Source organism: Odocoileus virginianus, chromosome 23, assembly GCF_023699985.2.
Source record: "Odocoileus virginianus isolate 20LAN1187 ecotype Illinois chromosome 23, Ovbor_1.2, whole genome shotgun sequence".
NCBI lineage: Eukaryota > Metazoa > Chordata > Mammalia > Artiodactyla > Cervidae > Odocoileus > Odocoileus virginianus.
Genome location: NC_069696.1, coordinates 38,050,477 through 38,074,216, shown reverse-complemented (window position 1 = coordinate 38,074,216; position 23,740 = coordinate 38,050,477). Strand labels below are relative to the sequence as shown.

The 23,740-nt window shown below is 36.1% G+C and overlaps 1 protein-coding gene across 1 annotated transcript in view; it reads left to right on the top strand.

Annotated features, from left to right (window-relative positions):
* The window catches only part of SYT10 (synaptotagmin 10), a 113,186-nt gene that overhangs the window by 61,563 nt on the left and 27,883 nt on the right, over positions 1-23,740 (top strand). The window contains exon 4 of the mRNA XM_070453919.1: positions 23,394-23,514. Within this exon, the coding sequence (XP_070310020.1) occupies positions 23,394-23,514 (121 nt within the window). The remainder of the gene's footprint in view (positions 1-23,393; positions 23,515-23,740) is intronic.

Sequence of the window (23,740 nt, the reverse complement as noted above, 5' to 3'; positions counted from 1 at the left end):
TCCTTTCCCAACTTGGAACCAGTCTGCTATTCCATATCCAGTTCTAACTGTTGCTTCTTGAACTACATACAGATTTCTCAGGATGGAGATAAGGTGGTCTGATATTCCCATCTCTTGAAGAATTTTCCACAGTTTGTTGTGATCCACACAGTCAAATGCTTTGGTGTAGTCAATAAAGCAGTAGATGTTTTTCTGGAACTCTCTTGCTGTTTTGATACTTCAGTGGATGTTGACAATTTGATCTCTGGTTCCTCTGCCTTTTCTAAATCCAGCTTAAATATCTGGAAGTTCATGGTTCACGTACTGTTGAAGCCTGGCTTGGAGAATTTTGAGCATTACTTTGCTAACATGTGAGATGAGTGCAATTGTGTGGTAGTTTGAACATTCTTTGGCATTGTCTGCCTTTGGGAAAACATACTTTTTCCAGTCCTGTGGTCACTGCTGAGTTTTCTAAATCTGCTGACATATTACTGAACTGAGCTGAACTACTGAAACATAAAATATATATAAAATAATATATTACAATGTAAGTAGAGTACATTAACAGAATCACCTTTTAGGATTTGAAATATCTCAACAGGAATTCCATCACCTCCACTAGCTTTGTTCATAGTGATGCTCTCTAAGGCCCACTTGACTTTGCATTCTGGGATGTCTGGCTCTAGGTGAGTCATTACACCATCATGGTTTCCTGGGTCATGAAGATCTTTTTCTATTGTTCTTCTGTGTATTCTTGCCACCTCCTCTTACTATCTTCTGCTTCTGTTAGGTCCATAACATCTCTGTCTTTTATTGTGCCCATCTTTGCATGAGATGTTCCATTGGTATCACTAATTTTCTTGAAGAGATCTCTAGTCTTTTCCATTCTATTGTTTTTCTCTATTTCTTTGCCCTGATCACTGAGGAAGGCTTTCTTATCTCTCCTTGCTATTCTGTGGAACTCTGCATTCAAATAGGTATCTCTGTCTTTTTCTCCTTTGCCTTTAGCTTCTCTTCCTTTTTCAGCTATTTGTAAGGCCTCCTCAGACAACCATTTTGCCTTTTTGCATTTCTTTTTCTTGGGGATGATCTTGATCACTACTTCCTGTACAATGCCATGAACCTGTGTCCATAGTTCTTCAGGTACTCTGTCTATAAGATCTAATCCTTTGAATCTATTTGTCACTTCCACTGTATAATCATGAGGGTTTTGATTTAGATCATACCTGAATGTTCTAGTGGGTTTCCCTTCTTTTTTCCATTTAAGTCTGAATTTGGCAATAAGGAATTCATGATCTGAGTCACAGTCAGTTCCCAGTCTTGTTTTGCTGACTCTATAGAGCTTCTCCATCTTCGGCTGCAAAGAAAACAATCTGATTTTGGTATTGACCACCTGGTGATGTGCATGTGCATAGTTTTCTCCTGTGTTGCTGGAAGAGGGTGTTTGCTATGACCAATGCGTTCTCTTGGCAAAACTCTGTTAGTCTTTTCCCTGCTTCATTTTGTACTCCAAGGCCAAATTTACCTGTTACTCCAGGTATCTCTTGACTTCCTACTTTTGCATTCCAGTCCCATAAAATGAAAAGGACATCTATTTTGGGTGTTAATTCTAGAAGGTCTTGTAGGTCTTCATAGAACTGCTCAACTTCAACTTCTTCAGCATTACTGGTTTGGGCATTGACTTGGATTACTGTGATGTTGAATGGTTTGCCTTGGAAATGAACAGAGATCATTTTACATTTAAGCTAATATTATTCAAATTTTAATTAACTTTTTCAAAAAGTCCAATATCATAAAAACTAATGTAGTCTGAGTATATAAATGTAGTATTCTTATGAACACTCAAGAAGCCACTGAAAGTTTAAATATATAAGGAAAGTCTTTCCTTCTTATAAACAGAACCATTTCATTTGCACATTTATTTATTTATCTTGCTATTGAACTAATATTTTTTCAGCATCACCTATGTTCTAGACACTCAGGAATCTCAAGGGGGGAAGAATGTATCTGTGAGTGTTTATGTGTATAACCACATTGACCTGGTTTACAGATATAAAATGTTTCAATCTATTATCTTTTAATAGCCTATCAAAAGTCTATTATGTTTTGACTCTGTTTCTGTTTTGTAAATAAGTTCATTTGTACTATTTTTTAGATTCCACATACAAGTAATAGCATATAGTATTTGCCTTTCTTTAATCTCTAAGTCCATTCATGTTGCTGCAAATGGCATTATTTCCTCCTTTTTTATGGCTAAGTATTAGTCCACTGTATATATATTACATGTTTATCCATTCATCTGTTGATGGACATTATGGTTGCTTCCATGTCTTGGCTATTGTAAATAGTGCCACTACAAACATTGAGGTGCATGTATCTCTGAATTAGAGCTTTTATGTTTTCTGGACTTATGTCCAGGTGTGAAATTGCTGGGTCATATGCTGACTTTAATTTTAGTTTCTTAAGGAACCTCCATACTGTTTTCCATAGTAGCTGAGTCAATTTGAATTCCCACCAACAGTGTAGGAGGGTTCTCTTTTTTCCATATCCTCTCTAGCTTTTATTTGTAGACTTTTTGATAATGGTCATTGTGAAGGATGTGACATGATGCCCCTTTGTAGTTTTGATGTGTATTTTGCTAATTATTAGGACTTCCCAAGTGGTGCAAGTAGTAAAGAACCTTTCTGCCAGTGCAGGAGACATAAGGGACACTGATTCAATCCCTGCATCAGGAAGATTCCCCTGGAGAAGGGCATGACAACCTACTCCAGTATTCTTGCCTGGAGAATCCCATGGATAGAGGAGCCTGGCAGGCTATAGTCAATAGGGTCACAAAGAGTCAGAAATGATTGAAGCATGCATGACAATTAGTGATATTGAGCATCTTTTCACGTGCCTGTTGTCTTCTTTGTATGTCTTGTTTGGAGATATGTCTATTTAGGTCTCCTGTTCTTTTTTTTAAAAATTTCATTATTGATTTGTATGATCTGTTGTATATTTTGCAAAATAAACCCTTGTAGGTTCCATCCTTTGCAAATATTTTTCCGAGTCCATAGATTATTCTTTTTTTATTTTGTTTCTGGTTTCCTTTGCTGTGCAAGCTTATAAGTTTGATTAAGTCCCATTTGTTTATTTTTTTCTTTTATTTCTATTGCCTTGGGAGACTGATCTAAGAAACATTGCTACAATTAATGTCAGAGAATATTTTACCTATGATTCTTCTAGGAGTTTTATGGTGTCTTTTCATATGTTTAAGTATTTGAGCCATTTTGAGTTTATTTTTGTGTATGATGTGGGACAGTGTTAACTTCATTGATTTCCATGCAGCCGTCCAGATTTCCTAGCACCACTTGTGGAAGAGAATGTCTTTTCTTCACTGTATTTTCTTGCCTCCTTTGTTGAAGATGGACTGTAGGTGTGTGGATTTATTTCTGGACTCTATATTCTGTTTCACTGATCTTTGTCTGTTTTTCTGCCCATACCATGCTTTTCTATCACTGTAGCTTTGCAGTACTGTCTGAAATCTGAAAGGCTTATATCTCCAGCTTTCTTCTTTTTTCTCAGCATTACCTTGGCAATTGTGACTCTCGTAGTTCCATATAAATTTTAGGGTTATCTGTCCCTCCCTTCTGACAACCACAAGTTTGTTCTTTGTACCTATGAATCTGTTTCTGTTTTATTTGTATTTGTTTTTTAGATTCCACATGAGTGAGTTTATATGCCACTTGTCTTTATCTCTCTGATTTATTTCACTTAGCATAATGCCCTCAAGTTCTATCCATATTATTGGAGATGGCAATATTTTATTTTTTATGACTGAGTACTATTCCATTGTGTACATATATACCACTTCTTCTTTATCCATTTATCTGTCAATAGAAACAGGTGGCTTTCATATCTTGGCTACTATAAATAATGCTGTAATGAACACAGAGGTACATATATATTTTTAAAAGAGTATTTTTATTTTCTTCAAGCAAATACCCAGAAGTGTAGTTGCTGGCACATATTTCAGTCTTATTTTTCATTTTTTGAACAACCTTCATACTGTTTTCTACAGTGCTTGCATCAATTTACAGCTTCCACTAACATTGTATGATAATTTTCTTTTCTCCATATCCTCACCAAAACTTTTTTCTTGTCTTTTGATGATAGCCACTCTGACAGTTGTGAGGTGGTATCTCATTATGTTTCTTGACTTGCATTTCTCATTCTCATTTTCCCCACTCAGTAGGCATTTTAGTTTGATCTAGTCCTACCTATTTGTTTGTTTATACTTTTGTCTTCCTTTCCTGATGAGACACATCCAAAAAATATCATTAAAATCAGTGTCAGGGAATGTACTACCTATGTTTTCTTCTAAGAATTTTATGGTTTTGTTTTGTACATGTAACTCTTTAACACATTTAGAGTTTATTTTTATATGGTGTAGCCAATTTGATTCTTTTGAATGTTGCTGTTCAGTTTTCCAACACCATTTACTGTATAAGCTTTTCCCATTGTCATTTATTGCCTCCTTTAATGTAGATTAATTGTCCATCTAAATATGTGTTCATTTATGGGCTCTCTATTCTGTTCCATTGATTGTTTTTGTGCCAGTACCATACTGTTTTGTTTCCTGTAGCTTTGTAGAATAGTTCAAAGTCAAGGAGCATGGTATTTTCAGCTTTCTTCTTCCTTCTCAAAATTGTTTTGACTATTCAAGGGCTTTCATGGTCCCATGCAAATTTTAGGATTATCTGTCCTACTTCTGTGAAAAACTATCAGTTATTTTAATAGATATTGCAATGATTAATAAAATATTGATTTGTCCAATTCATAAGCACAGACTAGCTCTCCTCTTATTTGTAAAATCTTTGACTCCTCTCATCAAAGTCTTAAGAATTTTCAGAATAAATATCTTTCACCTCCTTGGCTAAATTTATTCCTATATATTTTATTTGTTTTGATGCAGCTTTAAATGGGATGTCTTTTTTTATTTCTCCTTCTGATAGTTTGGTATTAGTGTATAAAATGCAACAGATTTATGTATATTAGTTTGTATCCTTCAATATTGCTGAATTTTTTAATTAGTCCTAATACTTTGTTGATGGAGTCTTTGGGGCTTCTATATATAGTGTCAGGTCATCTGAAAACATTGATAATTTTACTCCTTCCCTTCCAATTTGGATTATTTTTGCTATTTTTTCTTGACTAATTGTTGTGGCTAGAATTTCTAATAATCTGTTGCACAAAAGTGACAAGAATGGGCATCCTTGTCTTGTTCCTGATCTTAAAGGAAATGTTTTCAACTTTTTATCATTGAGTATGATGTTAGCTATGGGTTTATCATATATGGTCTTTAATATGTTGAAGTATGCTCCTTCTATGCCCACTTTGTTGAGAGTTTTTATCATAAATTGATGTTGAACTTTATAAAATGCCTTTTCAACATATGTTGAGATGATCATATGATTTTTACTTTTTGTGTTGTTCATATGGTATGTCACATTGATTGAATTTGTGGATATTGTACCATTCTTGCAACCCCAGAATGAATCCAAGTTGGTCATTCTCTCTTTAACTTTTGCCATTTTAATTATAATATGCCTTGGTGTGGACCTTTTTTAGGTTTATCTTGTTTGGGGCTGCCTGTGCTTTCTATACCTGGATGTCCACAGGTTAGGGAAGTTTCCAACAATTATTTCTTCAGATATATTTTCTGTCTCTTTGTCTCTCTCTTCTCCTTTTGGGGACCCTGTAAATATTATAATGCTTGATTTCTTAGTGTATTTTTATATCAGTTATTATAGTCTTCATTTCTGCCTGATTCATTATTGTATTTTCTAAGTCTTTGTGAAAGTTCTCACTGACAGAAACAGTCACAAGGATACCCACCCAAATCAGGAAAAGAGTGGAAGAATTCAGTGAGAACTTTGAAACAAACTGACCATGGATTTGCATACTTATTAGGTCATTGATCTATATATTTTTGAGCAAGTTACTAGATCTCTCTAAGTCTTAATTATCTTATCTGCAAAATGGGGATTATGAGAAGATTAACCATGGTTTGTTGAATAAACTAAATAAGATGTGTTTAGCATAGATCCACACTTTTTGTAAATGCTCACTATACATTAGCTGCTAAGAAGTATTGGTAGAATGATATCACTGATATATTGTTTTGGCTTTTGTTATAGTTGGCTTATTATACAGGAATGAAGATCTTGGTGTAGTTGCTCAGTCTGTCGAACTCTCTGCAACCCTATGGACTTTGCGATCCTGCCAGGTTCCTCTGTCCATGGGATTTCCCAGGCAAAAATACTGGAGTGGTTTGCCATTTCCTTCTCTAGGGGATCTTCATGACCCAGTGATCGAACTCACATTTCCTGTATCTCGGGCATTGCAGGCGGGTTCTTTATCCATTGAGCCACTGGGGACCATGCCACGTGTGGAATATATTCCGCATATTTATTACTTTTAGGGAAGCTAAATTAGTCCTTTAAATGCTTGATATTAAGATAAGGTTTTCAATTATTAACAAGGCAAAATAGCCATGACAGTTTTACAGTCTTCTAATTATTTTTATACAGAGAATTTCAAAGGGCTTCCTTGTATCAGAATATCACAGTTCATTGCAACTGAAAAAAAATCTGAATTTCTGTCTTTAAAAAAAAATCAAGATTTCAGCATAAATAATACACCATTTATTTAAATAGTCTAAAAAGTGACTCTATTTATGATAATTTTTTAATATTTTAAAATATATATTTGTGTGCCCAGTTTAGAAATATAATCTAAGAACATATATATATATATATATATATATATATATATATAATTTCCCTACTTTTTCAATAGAAACTACTGAATATAATTTAGTCTTTGCTTATTAGTGGTGATCTTTATGACAATTAATTATGATAGTAAATTTTAAAAGCAGACTTTTATTTTTGTCCTTTGTTCATCTACTACACTGTTTTTTCTCCATATAAGTATACATGCTTCTTACATTCCTTACTTCTCCAATTTGTTCCTTTTAGGTTTTATAATAAAATATCTAAGTTGGGAGAACTATATATAAGTAAAATCAATATGTGTTAAATAATGATTTGAGATTTTGTTCTCATAGTAAAGTGCATGAGGCTTATAACATGAAAGAAGTCTTTTTATGTTAACCTAAAAACTCAAGGGTATGTTCTGAGTAGGTTTTGAAAGTCTGGATCTTATGATCATATTATTTTAGAATTGGCAGATAATTCAAGTGATCCTTTTATTTTATAGCTTAGCAAATGGTGGTCCGATGATAATAAGAAAATTACCAGTTCACACTGCTGATTAATAGAAAGTTTAAAGCTAGATTTTAAATCATTAATTAACTCTTGGTTCAGTGTTGTTTGCCCTGAATTATGTTAGGATGCATGTTTGAAATATGCTAAAAAGAAATGAAAAGAATTAATTTTTTAACATGGAATTTCACTTCTGGTTTACAGAATTAAAATCTCGAATTACTTACATAATTTGAATTAAATAAAAATTTAATATGATGCTTCTGACAAAATATATGTAAAAAATTTAAAACTTATAACCCTGTCAAATTTATCTTTACAACATTGATCAAAAATGCATGAAGTACTAAGCAGTAATTTTTTTGGCCTTATTCAAAACAGTAGTCAGAATCAATGCTATTTCAGGGAATGTCTAGGCTATTTTTCTTTTTTATATATATTTGGTGAAAAATCCACACTAGAAATATAATTTGATTGTATTCATTGTTTGTGTCTTTCTATATTATAATGTTTGGAGGTTATAGGAAATGGAAAGAAACTTTTTATGCCCATGATGTTCTAGCAACATATGCAGGTCTGTTGCAAGTTTTAGGGATTTAGTATAATTCTACTGGTAGTATTGAATTAAAACTTTTCCTTTCTCTCTTGCGTTTAACTAGTTTAGTTATTAAGATTCTCTTATATAGTGAAAAGAATATGCAGTTGATTTTTAAATATTCAAAATATTCACCTCTTCTATAATAAACTGCATTAAATAGTTTCCTAAAATTCAGTAACTGATTTTTTAATTAAAAAAATTTTTTTTCAAAGAAATATAGTACTTCATTCACTAGCTTTGGAATCTAAGTCCATGAAAACAATTCTGAATTTGTCCTTCTCGCTTGTAAAATGTGAAGCAGTATTTCCCTTGAGGAAAGTCACAGAGGAAAGCAGAAGTCTAGAGGAACTCAAAATGAGTGTCCTTTAATTACAACCCAGGATTTGTTACCATCTAGTCACATCATTTTGGGGAAATTGCTTACTATTTCTGAACTTGTTCCTACAACCATAAAAAAAAAAAGATTTATAATAATATCAACTCCATGGGAATAATTTTGAAAATAAAACAAGATAATAAAAAGTGCAGTTCTGTAAAATTTAGTGAGTTTAAAATAAGTTATGTCACTTATCCCCAACATGCTATAATCTTGTGAATAAAGAAAACAGCTGCTTGTTATCTACTCGATTCAGTTCAGTTCAGTGGCTCAGTCGTCTCTGACTCTTGGCGACCCCATGAACTGCAGCATGCCAGGCCTCCCTGTCCATCACCAACTCCCAGAGTCCGCCCAAACACATGTCCATTGTGTTGGTGATGCCATCCAACCATCTTATCCTCCATCATCCCCTTCTCCTCCTGCCCTCAATCTTTCCTAGCATCAGGGTCTTTTCAAATGAGTCAGCTCTTTGCATCAGGTGGCCAAAGTATTAAAGTTTCAGCTTCAACATCAGTCCTTCCAATGAACACCCAGGACTGATCTCCTTTAGGGTGGACTGGTTGGATCTCCTTGCAGTCCAAGGGACTCTCAAGAGTCTTCTCCAACACCACAGTTCAAAAGCATCAATTCTTCTGCGCTCAGCTTTCTTTATAGTCCAACTCTCACATCCATACATGACCACTGGAAAAACTATAGCCTTGACTAGACAGACGGACCTCTGTTGACAAAGTAATGTCTCTGCTTTTTAATATGCTGTCTAGGTTGGTCATAACTTTCCTTCCAAGGAGTAAGCGTCTTTTAATTTCATGGCTGCAGTTATCATCTGCAGTGATTTTGGAGCCCAGAAAAATAAAGTCAGCCACTGTTTCCCCATCTACTTGCCATGAAGTAATGGGACCAGATGCCATGCTCTTAATTTTCTGAATGTTGAACTTTAAGCCAATTTTTTCACTCTCCTCTTTCACTTTCATCAAGAGGCTCTTTAGTTCTTCTTCACTTTCTGCCATAAGGGTAGTGTCATCTGCACGTCTGAGGTTATTGATATTTCTCCCGGCAATCTTGATTCCAGCTTGTGCTTCATCCAGTCCAGCATTTCTCACGATGTACTCTGCATATAAGTTAAATAAGCAGGGTGACAGTATACAGCCTGGATTATCTTGAATATCTACTTGATTGGTAATATCCAGTTCTCTCCATGTGTTAAATTTCTTACCTTAATATTTAACTTTCTTAAATGTATTACTGTCACAATGTTTTTAAAAGTGAATAAGATATTCTTTACTATTATTCTCAATCTTAAGTTGATTAAAGCATGACACATTATAAAAGACTGTGCTATGGCATACACTGCATTAAGTCTTTCTATAAATTTAATTAGTTCACTTAACTAATTTTTTACTTGGTTTTGTAAACTAAATTTTTACAAAATTTTTACCAATTTTAAACCATTCAGTTACTGATTGAATACCAATATTTATATTTTTAGAATGCTTTTAAGTTTTGTATATGCTATGAACAGTCCCACACCTCATAGTAAGTAATGGGATGCTTGACATGTATAGGCACATATGAAATAGCAATCTAGGGCAGAGCTTAGACACCCAGGAATAGGAAATTATGTCTAAATAAGTTGCTACTGTACCAAGTAGACTGCAGATGTTTCCATTTATAATTAGTTATTTATAGAGAAGCAACTATGATATAACTGATATGATGACTGTTAAATATTGCCACACAGTGGAAAATAATGACTAGGAGAACATTTTTGTAACAGAGGCTGGTTATCTGCTATGCCTATTTAGACCAAGGATCTTAAATCTACTGGTTCAATAACTTCTGTTTAGTTTTTCTATTTGCCAGGTATTCTTCTGGATGTTTTAGGACATAAAATGTCCCCAGTCTAATAAGGCTTACTATGTAGAAACAGATGATAATGAAAGAAATATGAATATCTCCAGTGAGTGGAAGTTCTATATAAGGCAAGGTAAGAGACAAGAAGTTGGCAGTGAGGCGGGGCCACTCTTCATAGTGTGGTCAGGTAAAGCCTCTCTGATGAGAGTGGTTGATGAGGGTCAGGTCACCAAGAGCCTTTAGGTCGTGGAAGGAACTTTGAGTTATATTCTGAGTGACATGTGAGACCATTGATGGCTTTTGATCAGAAGTGAGCCATGACTTCATTTATTAGCTGTAAGATCTCTGGCTACTATATGGAGAAGAAACTTTGACGGAGAAAAAACTTTGGCAGAGAAAAGTGGAACCAATTAAACTAACTTCTTATTTTTTTTAATATTGAAGCCAAGTTCTTCCAGTTCACATATCTTCATATAGCAATAACTGAGAGGAATTCCTTAAATTAGGAATTTTGTAATGATATTTAAAGACATCAAACATTCTAAAGACTGCTATATACAGTTTACTACACAAGTTTCTATACCCCATCTATAAATAGTAATTAAGTTTTGAAAATAAGTCTCCAGTTCTTCTCAGTAAGAAACTTTGATATCTCCTAACCAGTAAAATGAAGAGTTCTTATCAAATTTGTATACTGTTATTGTGTTTCAAGTTCTTCTTGTCCCAGTGTCTATATTAGTCTATCCCATTTGCTCTTTATGTAGATGGTTAGGATACTTCATTTGTTAAATCCTGGAAAGTTTGTTTCAGCTCTGTCTCTTCAACCTGAGCATTCAGTGATTCCTGGTAGCTAATCCAATGGCTGTATTGGATTGTATAAGAGTTAAACCATTGTGTCAGGTAATTATTTCCTTCTTGGATTAAGGGCTGAAAATGGTTCTCCTACTGAGACAAAACAGGGGCAATATTAAATAGCATTCTTGGCAATAACAGCTCTTGGCTGTGATCATTAAGCACTTAATACTCAGTATGCTTTATAATGGTCCATCTGTAACACTACCATGCTCTCTGCTCACTTCTGCCCTGACTTCAGATAAGTTCCATCTTTGTTCCATGACAAAGCACAATGCTTAATATTATATGCTTAATACAAAGGCATTTCTTTGTTCTTATGGAAATACTAGCGGATCCTGCTAATGGACGTTAGGTGAGAATTTTCTCTGTTTTTAATGGAGATGGTGGGAAAGAATCAATAAAGAAAATGTGAGCTAAAAATCCAAGAATGTAACAGGTTTTCTGATAGGACCCTCCTTTGGCTGCATCTTCCCCATCTTCATCAAACATGATGAAATCTAGTTTAATCAGAATCACTGAGAGAAAGAGGAAGGGCAGGGAGGAAGGACTATTAAAAAATTATGGTTCTTTGAAGAAGAAGGAGGGAAATGAGCTAGAAACTGGAACAGGATTATAATGCTATGCTATAATTTCCTAATTGTATTCTGCTAAGTATCTTCTTCATTGTTTTCCATAGTCCCCATAGACTATGCTCCCCATAGTCACTAGACTGCTTGTTCTGGCTGAGTGGAAGAGATAGTCAGATGTACAAAAAAAGAAGCAATTTGTCCACCTTAGGGATGTATTTATTTTGGAATTCCAGGGTGCTATAGAATTATAGCAAACATAATGCCAAATCACCCTAGAGTAAAGGTTTCTATAAAGAAATAAGTTCAATAAAACTAGCAGATATGTTTCATGCAACTTCAGCTCTCCAAATCCTGTGTACCTTTAAATGACTCAAAAGTGTTTTGAGCCATACATGGATATGCCCTTGCACACTTCTAGAGGGTTTCACTCATAAAGCCCTCAACAGTTGTGAACAGTATCTTAGCTCAGTTGCTCTCTGGTTAATGAACAGTCTTCATATCTTCAAATGGAAGTGAAGTCCCTGCTGCCACTGACCTGCTTGATGCTTTTATGATTTTTTTTCATTCAGTATGCTTTTTATTGAGAATCAACATTATGATGCTCATAAACAATAGAAATATTGTTATAAACAAGAAAAGAATAGTATTTCTTGAGCATCTGCAAATTGAACATACATTATCTTTGCATATTATCCCTTTTAAGTCTAAATGCAACCTCCCCAGGAAGTTGTTATTGATATTAGTCATGAAGGTGGATGTCATCTTGACTGCAGAGGAATTCTGGGTTGATCTGAGTAAGTATTATTGAGAACGGATCCTAAACCAGTGATCTTGTTTACATTCTGGTCATAGTTAGACACCTAAAACCCTTACCTCACAACTTCTTTATATGATGCTTCCTCTATTTTAATTTTGTTTACTGTTAGTCATTCTTCAAGATTCAGTCACCCACTTCTGAAGTTCTCCTAGATCCTCATAGGAAGAATCAAGTATTTTTCATCTCTACTCTTATAATTAAAACCCAGGAATCCCTCTAAAAGGCCGTACAACACTGGGTTTAAAAATGTACTTTAAAATTATACAGACCTACGTTTTTATTCCATTTTGTCTCTTAATTATGTGATGTTCTGAGAGGCTATGTAACTTATGAAAAACCCCATATAAGCCCTATGAGGAGAAAAAATTTGTCCTAATTATCAGTGTTCCCCTAATGACAAGGACAGTGTTTTCCATTCAGGCTGTTCTCAATAAATACAAGAATACTAATAAATGAATGAATGTTTAGAAATTGATGAGGTATTTGATAAAGCTAGAGTGCAGAGTTTGTTGTATCAGTTCAGTTCAGTTCAGTCACTCAGTCATGTCCGACTCTTTGCAACCCCATGAACTGCAGCACTCCAGGCCTCCCTGTCCATCACCAACTCCCAGAATTTACCCAAACTCATGTCCATTGAGTTGGACGGTGATGCCATCCAATCATCTCATCCTCTGTCATCCCCTTCTTCTCCCACCTTCAATCTTTCCCAGCATCAGGGCCTTTTCAAATGAGTCATCTCTTCGCATCAGGTGGCCAAAGTATTGGAGATTCAGCTTCAACATCAGTCCTTGGACTGATTTCCTTTAGGATGGGCTGGTTGGATCTCCTTGCAGTCCAAGGGACTCTCAAGAGTCTTCTCCAACACCACAGTTCAAAAGCATCAATTCTTCTGCGATCAGCTTTCTTTATAGCCCAACTCTCACATCCATACATGACTACTGGAAAAACCATAACCTTGACTAGATGGGCCTTTGTTGACAAAGTAATGTCTCTGCTTTTTAATATGCTGTCTAGGTTGGTCATAACTTTCCTTCCAAGGAGTGAGCATCTTTTAATTTCATGGCTGCAGTTACCATCTGCAGTGGTTTTGGGGCCCAAAGAAGCAAAGTCTGCCATTTTTCCACTGTTTCCCCATCTATTTGCCATGAAGTGATGAGACCGGATGCCATGATCCTAGTTTTCTGAATATTGAGCTTTAAGCCAACTTTTCCACTCTCCTCTTTTACTTTCAAGAGTCTCTTTAGTTCTTCTTCACTTTCTGCCATAAGGGTGGTGTCATCTGCATATCTGAGGTTATTGATACTTCTCCTGGCAATCTTGATTCCAGCTTGTGCTTCCTCCAGCCCAACATTTCTCATGATGTACTCTGCATATAAGTTAACTAAGCAGGGTGACAATCTACAGCCTTGATATACTCCTTTTCCTATTTGGAACCAGTCTGTTGTTCCATGTCCAGTTCTAATTGTTGCTTCCTGACCTGCATACAGATTTCTCAGAGAGCAGGTCAGGTGGTCTGGTATTCCAATCTCTTTCAGAATTTTCCACAGTTTATTGTGATCCACACAGTCAAAGGCTTTGGCATAGTCAATAAAGCAGAAATAGATGTTTTTCTGGAACTCTCTTGCTTTTTTTATGATCCAGCAGATGTTGGCAATTTGACCTCTGTTTCCTCTGCCTTTTCTAAAACCAGCTTGAACATCTGGAAGTTCAAGGTTCACGTATTGTTGAAGCCTGGCTTGGAGAATGTTGAACATTATTTTACTAGCGTGTGACCCACTATGACTAAATTAATGGAAAAAGGCATTGAAGTGACGTTTTCTCCCCACCCTTGCCCCATTTGGACCCTTGATTGGGATACACTTCCTGCAGCAGTGAGCCCAAAGGAAGGAGATACCCCATGTCCAAGGTCAGAGAAACTCCAGTAAGACGGTTGGTGCTGGAGCGACTATGAGGAGATATCCCATGTCCAAGGGCAAAGGAGACACCCTAGCAAGATGGTAGGAGGGGCACTTAGAATCAAACTCCATTCCCACCAGTGACACTAAGAGGGCTCAAACAAACCTTGTGTGCACCAGGACCCAGGGACCCCATAGAGACTGAGACAGAACTGTGTTTGAACATCTCCTGTGCAGGTACAGATGAGCAGTGGACTGCCACAGGGACAGGGGCTCTGGGTGCAGCAGACTTGGATATGGTATAAGCCCTCTTGAAGAAGGTCGCCATTAACCCCACCATAGAGCTGCCAGAACTTACACAGGACTGGGAAATAGACTCTTGGAGGGCACAAACAGAACCTTGCACACCAGGAGCCAGGAGAGAGGAGCAGTGACCCCACAAGAGACTGACCCAGACTTGCTTGTGAGTGTCCAGGAGTCCCCAGCAGCAGCATGGGTTAATGGTGTGGCCTGATGCAGGGTTGGGGGCACTGAGTGTAGCAGTGTATACCTGAGATCTTTTGAAGGAGGTCACCATTATCTTCATTACCTCCACCATAGTTTGGCCCCAGGTAAATAAAAGAGGAGCATAACACAGCTCCACCCATCAACAGAAAATTGGATTAAAGATTTACTGAACATGGCCCCTCTCATCAGAATAGGACCCAGTTTCCCCCTCAGTCAGTCTATCCCATCAGGAAGCTTCCATAAGCCTCTAATCCTTCTCCATCAGAGGGTAGACAGAATGAAAACCACAATCACAGAAAACTAACCAACCTAATTACATGAACCACAGCCTTGTCTAACTCAGTGAAACTATGAGCCATGCTGGGTAGGGCCACCCAAGATGGACAGGTCATGGTGGAGAGTTCTGACAAAATGTGGTCCACTGGAGAAGGGAATGGCAAACCACTTCAGTATTTTTTCCTTGAGAACCCCATGAACAGTATGAACAGTTTGTTGTATATAATAAGAAATTTGTAAATGAAAGTAGAAAAAACATAGGAACTAACTTGATATGGACTGTGTGTCATGTTGAGGAGTATGGACTATATTGAAAGTCATGTGTGTCCAACATGTATCAGGGAGTCAAATACTTGGAATTTTTAGCAGAGCTGGGGAACAATATAAATGATCCTGAATGTTACTTGTTCAACATGGTCTTTTCTCACAAATCCCTAACCAAATAAACCCTATGTTCTCTACCTTAAGGATTGGATCCTTCCTCATCTGAACCACATTGTCTGGCAATTTAATTGACAGCCATGTTTTATAATTGCTTATTCTTAAACTTGAAATCAAGCTATGAGCACCAACTGATCCTTTCTAGTCTTTCCAATGAGGTTTTGCCAGCTCTGTAGCACACAAAGACTAAAAGGCCTGTCCATCCAGTCTAAACATACCTGAGCTATGTATATTATTTAGTCCTCATTCTACTAGCAATTAAGACACAAAATTTTATTTTATTTTTATTTTTATTTTTTTTATTAGTTGGAGGCTAATTACTTTACATCATTACAGTAGTTTTTGTTATACATTGAAATGAACCAGCCATGGATCCACATGCATTCCCCATCCCAGTCCCCCCTCCCACCTCCCTCTCCACCCGATCCCTCTGGGTCTTCTCAGTGCACCAGGCCCGAGCACTTGTCTCGTACCCAACCTGGGCAGGTTATCTGTTTCACCCTAGATAATATACATGTTTCAGTGCTGTTCTTTTGAAACATCCCACCCTCGCCTTCTCCCAGAGTCCACAAGTCTGTTTTATACATCTGAGTCTCTTTTTCTGTTTTGCATATAGGGTTATCGTTATCATCTTTCTAAAGTCCATATATATGTGTTAGTATACTGTAATGGTCTTTATCTTTCTGGCTTACTTCGCTCTGTATAATGGGCTCCAGTTTCATCCATCTCATTAGAACTGATTCAAATGAGTTCTTTTTAATGGCTGAGTAATATTCCATGGTGTATATGTACCACAGCTTCCTCATCCATTCATCTGCTGATGGGCATCTGGGTTGCTTCCATGTCCTGGCTATTATAAACAGTGCTGCGATGAACATTGGGGTGCACGAAGACACAAAATTTTAGAGCTGGAAAATCAACTAGTTTTTCTCTTTGAACACCTTCATTTTATAACAAAAACCACTAAGGCCAAATAGGGTTAAATGGATTGATTGAGGTTAAGGTCTATGATTTCCTCAGGTGTATGGGAGGTGTGGGTCAGAGAAAAATAAGTATTTTACTATAGTTTAAATTTAGTAGACCCTCTTTGAGTCTGCATTTCACTATAGCTTCATTTCATGAAGTAAAATAGTAACTTCATGAATCTGATCCAATAACATATCATTTAACAAAGTGAGGAAAGTCATCTGTTTTCTTACCAAGCAGGAAATTTGGAAGGCAGGCTGCATTTAGGGTCTTAAGTGGATGTGATGACTGCTGTCACTATGGCAACAAGTTGTTCATTCAAAAATTTTTTAAATGTCTTAATGATCTTTCCTAATATATCTCTAAATTCAAGCATGTCTTTAGCCAGCACTTCCCTATATTTGTTTACTTCAGTGACCCCTCTCTTTGGTCTTTTCCCAGCCTAATCTAGCCTACTCAAAATAAATAAATGCTTTTAAACCATTATTTTCATTGGTATCGTTATTTTTGAATGTCTATTCATGCCAGGCACTATTTATATGGATGATACCTACCTTGTGAGACAGAAGTTACTATCCCCATTTTACTTGTGATCAAACTGAAGTTAAAGGAGGTCATATTTTTGCCATGTGCTTGGGAATTAGTACATGGAAGATGTAGCTTTCAGCTCTGGCTTTTCCAATCCAGGAACCTATGCCCTTTTTATTCTGCCAAGCTCTCACTCTCTAGTGTTACCAAAACCTTTGGATCCCTGTTGTCCAGAGAGATCACCAAACCAACTCCATGTAGCCTTAAACCTCCTTCAACATGTTGCCAAACTCCATATTTCTCAACATAAATCATCCATTCTTATTTCTGAGTATTTATCATAGTACTCACCTGTAGCACTATTCCTTCTCTTCCCTTTAAAACCCAATTTCATTAATTCTTCAAACCCAACATAATGATTATGTCCCTCCAGGAGTGCTTCCCTTGGTTATTATACACACCAGTCATTGAGACTTTAAACTGCCTCCTCTCCATATCTTGAGCTCGCTGTTAGTTCAGTTAGTCCTGAAATAAGATGTGCAGTGCAACTGTTTGCGCATTGATTTATCTTTCCAATGATTGCTGTTTTAGTGATACAGTACACACAAAAACTTTATAACTGTGACTATGTTTCAGAGGTTGACTGTAGCCAGTCATCAATTATCTTGCTCTCTCCAGCTCTATGTCTGTGGAACCAGGTAGAAGAAATCAAAGATACAGTGTCTAACCCGACCCTGGTGTTAGCTTTTATTCATAAGCCCTTTATTCCAAGTAGGGATTAAGAAAATTGTCATTGTGTATGTTTCACCAATTACATGAGTGTGTATCAGAATTATTATATGAGTGTGTATCAGAATTATTAATACACACAGAACTATCTGAAAGAAAATTTATGGAATATGATATCATAGACTTAGTAGGCTTTCAAATAATTATATGCATAAAGACACAGATGTTTTTCAAAGGTTAATATGGAGAGTTCATATTTATATAGCATTACAGTAAATGAGATTACTCATAAATAAAATTTTCAGAAATTCAAAGCATTTCTCATCTTAAGCCAAAATTATTATTTTAAACATTTTAAGGTTTGGGGATAAAAATAACTCCAAAAAGTAGTGTATACTTCTCTACTTCCTTAAACAAAACATAAAGGATAATTTTCCCTAGCTTAATGACTCAGAATCATCATTTTGAACTTTAATTACTCTTCAACTCTGTAATAAAATGACATTTTAAAGTTACTGAGGCATTATTAGTGTTAGTCGCCTTTGATACAAAATGATTCTAGATTGCTCTCCTTTTCAGAATACAGTATTTGCTTCTTTTTTATATGCTTTGTGTCTCTGCAGCTATCATTTATCTCTGCTTTTGCTAGACCTAGTGCTGTTAGTTTTCCCAACTTTACATTTCACGTGTGAGTTTTGACCTGTTATAGATTGATACACCAATTAAACATTCTTCTTAGAATTGTGTCTAAAATAATAGTATATGTGTGTTGAATAGGGATGGTATAGCATCCTTATATAAAATAATTTTATTGCACACCTATGTTATATTTATGCTATATATTCAGAGACCTTTCAATTTATTTCCTGGTCTTTTGCTGGGCCTGGGAAGTTCAGATTGTTGAAAGTGACTTTCCTTATAAACTGCGTTGCTCTGGGGCAGACAGAGTCAAATAAAACTCAGTCTGGTCCCTGGAGGTGGGCTATCAATTTAGGGACAGATTCAGTGGTGGGTACTGAGATCAATGCACATTGTAACTCAGAAGACTGTCACCAAAATCCAGAAATTTGATGCACTTTTGTTATAGGATCTTTTTATAGGTCATACAGCCATTTACCTTCATCAAGTTCATTTCTCATAATTATCTCTTGTATTGCTTCCAGATTTAAAAAGCTGTAAGAATATTGGTATTTACCCTAGAGAGTATTTTGCCCTTTTCCATATATGAACAGTTTTACTTCTTTCAAATTCTTACTTCCTAAAGGAAAAACTTAGTCTTAATGAAGACTCAAATTTTGTGCAGTTATTATACACGCCTATAATACATTAATTTTCCCCACCCAGGTCATTCCAGTTTCCTTAAAACTCCTGACTATATGGAATTTACACATTTAAGTGGATTTCTTAGTACTTCAGTGAGCAAAAAGCCAACTAGCTTGTCATCAAAGTGGTCCTTTAATCACATTCTTTTCTTTCAGTTTATTTGGGCTAGTTCTTCGATCACTCCTCAATTTACCTTCTTCATATTTGTCAATACTTGTTGATAGTCAAAATTATGTTGCAACTCGATTCATAGATAGGATCTTTCAGAGATGGCACCAAACACAGTAAACTTTCTTTGTTCCATCCTGTAAACATCATCAAAAGAAAAAGAAAAATTACTCCTACAGATTGTGTGATGTAGAAAAGTGAAACTATCAATCAGAGGTATGAAAATATTTTATTAATCCCTTTAGAAGTCTCTCTGTACTTTTTTTCTGCACAAGCAGAAAATGTGGTTCATTTCCTGTTGAATTCTAAGTATTTCATCTCTGAGATTATCTCTCCTATTTCTTTCCTAACTTATCCATCACAATCCCCAACATGTTTCTTGGTGGCACTTGGTATCTTGTTCTACATTTATAAAGAGATCCTTTCATTTTTGTTGTTGTTCAGTCTCTCAGACATATCTGACTCTTTGTGACCTCATGGACTACAACATGCCAGGATTCTTTGTCTACCGTCTCCCAGGGCTTGCTCAAACTCATGTCCATTGAGTCAGTAATGCCATACAACCATCTTTTCCTGTCATCCCCTTCTCCTGCTGCCTTCAATCTTTCCCAGCAACAGGGTCTTTTCTACTAAGTCAGCTCTTCCCATCAGGTGACCAAAGTATTAGAGCTTCAACTTCAGCACCAGTCCTTCCAATGAATATGCAGGACTGATTTTCTATAGAATTGACTAGTTTGATACCCTTACAGTCCAAGGGACTCTCAAGAGTCCTCTCCAATACCACAGCTCAAAACCATCAATTCTTCAGTGCTCAGCTTTCTTTATGGTCCAACTCTCAGATCCATAAATGATTACTGAAAAAAACTATAGCTTTGACCAGATGGACCTTTGTTGGCAAAGTAATGCTTCTGGTTTTTAATATGCAGTCTAATTTGTCATTGCTTTTCTTCCAAGGAGCGAGGGTCTTTGAATTTCATGGCTGCAGTCACCATCTACAGTGATCTTGGAGCCCCCCAAAATAGTCTGTCACTGTTTCCATTGTTTGTCCATCTATTTGACATGAAGCGATGGGACCAGATGCCACAGTCTTAGTTTTTTGAATACTGAGTTTAAGCCAGCTTTTTCACTGTCTTTTTTCATCTTCATCGAAGCTCTTTAGTTCTTCACTTTCTTCCATAATAGTGGTGTCATCTGCATGTCTGAGGTTGCTGATATTTCTCCTGGCAATCTTGATTCCAGCTTGTGATTCATTCAGCTCTGCATTTCTCATGATGTACTCTGCATATAAGTTAAACAAGCACGGTGAAATTATACAACCTTTACATACTCCTTTCCCAATTTTGAACCAGTTTGTCTTTCCATGTCTGATTCTAACTGTTGCTTCTTGACCTGCATACAGATTTCTCAGGAGGCAGGTAAGGTGGTCTGGTATTCCTATCTCTTTAAGAATTTTCCACAATTTTTTTGACCCACACTCAAAGGCTTTAACACAATTAATGAAGCAGAAGATGTTTTTCTGGAATTCTCGACTTTTCAATGATCCAACAGATGTTGGCAATTTGATCCCTGGTTCCTCTGCCTTTTACAAATCGGATTTGAACATCTGGAAGTTCTTGGTTCACATACTGTTGAAACCTAGCTTGGAGAATTTTGATCATCACTTTGCTACCGTGTGAAATGAGTGCCATTGTGTGGTAGTATGAACACTCTTTGGCATTGCCCTTCTTTGGGATTGGATTGAAAACTGACATTTTCCAGTCCTACGGACACTTCTGAGTTTTCCAAATTTGCTGGCATATTGAGTACAGCAGGTTAACAGCACTTTAATTTTTACCAGTTTTCAACAAAAAATGCCTACTCTGATTGATAGTTCCTGTGAGGACAAACATCCAGAAATGGAAAGAAGGATGGGCTACAGACAAGGAATTTTAACCCATTAATGGAGCCTAAAGAAATTCTTGGAAAAAGAGAGAATAAGTAAAGAATCAGATAAATAAATTCAGACTTATTTTATTAGCCCTTTATAGTCTTATATACTGACTTCCTCCTCAGCTAAGACCTTCGAGGGCAGAATCATGCCATCTCTTTTAGTATCTACAGCACCTACCAGTGTACCTAACAAATAATGCTCAATATTTTCTTGGTAGTGAAAGGAATGGGTCCTGTAGGAGGCTGTATCTTCCTGTTTTCCTCAGGCCTCTCCTTTTAGATCTTTCTTGCTATTTCAAGTGTGCAGCAAACAAGCCAGAAGAGAGCCATTTGGATACACTTTTGTTTTAAAATAATTATTTTCTTACTCCTTTAAAAAATAATAATTCTTCTATTTATTTTTTTCACTTATCCAATATTTCTGAGCAGCTGATCTGTGTTAAGGCATTGCTCCATGTGATAGCAATACAGCAATGAACAAAACAGCATACCTTATCATATGCCAGACACTTTGTTAAATGCTTTGGACTTTATTTACATTATCTCAATTACTGATTAAAACCCCTGTGGGGAGGATAAGGATATTTTCTTCAATCTGAAAATAAAATTTCAGAGACTCAAAGCTTAATTAAATTTCCTAGGATCTCACAGCTCAGAAGGAGAAAACAGGAGTCAATGCAAGTTTAGCTGACTCTAATATTTATGCTCTTAATTGCTAGGCCTGATGGTTCAGATGGTAAAGAATCTGTCTGCTTGACTGAGCAACTAATTCTAGCAACCAATTCTAGACCATGAATAAAGAAATGGGAATTACATAGATCAGAACTTGAATTGTAAGAATTAGTCCAATAAATGTTAATAGTATTTCATGAAAATTTTTAAGAACCAAGTTTTATGAACTTTAATGAATAGCAACTTATTCTTCCCCATATTAAATCTACCACAGATTTTCTTACCAGGAATAATTTAATTTAACTCCTGTAAACAACTCTTTGAGAAGCATCCAGAATGTGCATTGTTCACACTCATTTTCATTTGTTCACCATCTAGGCAGACTTTGACAGCAAATTTATCTATACCAGGATACTATGGACAGTTTTACTTTACAAATGAAGCAAAGCAGTTCAGATTTTTATCCAGATTAATTAATAATATTTTCATTCCTTCAAAAACTGCACTGAAAGTCAGCTATGTACCTTTATTAGGTTACAAAAATAAAATAAATAGAACTATACTCCCTTAGACCTTACATATGGGAGTCGAGGAAATGAAAAATGAATTTAAAAGATAATTCTGATGATGCTTAGTGCTATGAAAAACTGTGAAGAATCTGTGAGTAGGGTGGGTATAGGATAGGAAGGAGGAAGACCTCACTGAAGAGATTTTTTTTTTTTTTTTTTTTGAGCTGAGTCCTACATGGTGAGAAGGAGTCAGCCATATAAAGTTATGGGAGATAAAAAGAAAATGCAAAAGTAAAAAGCACAAACAAACATCATCTGATGAATAACTGAGAAAAAGGCTTTTGGCCTACAAGAGAGCGAACTGAGGGAGGGGCAAGAGATTAATAGAGTGATAGATGAGACCAGATCACATGGGTCCTATGTGTACGACTTTGTAATACATTATCTAAACAAAGACATATTTAATAATAGAGATATTCTTAATAATTATACCAGGACAAAAGGTATTAATCTGGAATTTCCTAGATATACCAGCTGTTTAGATGATTTTAAGCAGAAAAGTGAGATAATGTGGTTTGCATTTCACAGGTCACCACACTGACTGCTTCTGATCAATCTTTGCAGTAATCCTGATAAGAAGTGAAAGTGGCTTCCATGAGATTAATAGTAACAGAGCTGCAAAGAACGTCAGTAATTTCAGATATATTTTATAGATAATGTAGACAAGATGTGGGTTGGATGTGTTAGGAGTGAGAGAAAAAGAATAAGAGTAAGTGCTAGGTTTTTAACTGCAACCTCTAGATGAATTAAGATACCATTTCCTGATTTTGAAAAGATGGCAGAGGAACTGGTTTTAGTAAATGTTTGCAAATGAGTAGAACCAGCAGTCTGATTCTGACTGTATTGAGTTTGAGATTCTGGTTAGAATTACAAGTGGATATATCAAAATACCAGCTGGGATATATTCTCTTTTCTTACCTGCTTATTAGAGCATTTTTGCATTGTAACATGTATCCTCAATAAAACAATTTAAAATGGAATTCAAATAGTCCACTAAAGTGATTTTTTTACTCAGCAGTAATTTTTTTTTCACTATCTGGTGTTTTAAATTGCTAATGTTACTTATTTCCTTTCTAGGAAAGTATAGATCTGGGTGAAATCATGTTTTCCCTTTGTTATTTGCCAACTGCTGGACGTATGACATTGACAGTCATCAAGTGCAGAAACCTGAAGGCTATGGATATCACTGGCTCATCAGGTATGCTCACAATTGGCTAACGGGTACATTCCCAAACAAACATGCCATATAGCTGAAATTATGAGTGGCTACTGAATTATTAAGTTCATTTGTCTGTTGTGGGGCACTATGTGCTAAGTTGCTTCAGTTGTGTCCGACTCTTTGTGAACCTATGGACTGTAGCCCACCAGGCTCCCCTGTAAATGGGATTCTCCAGGCAAGAATACTGGAGTAGGATGCCATTTTC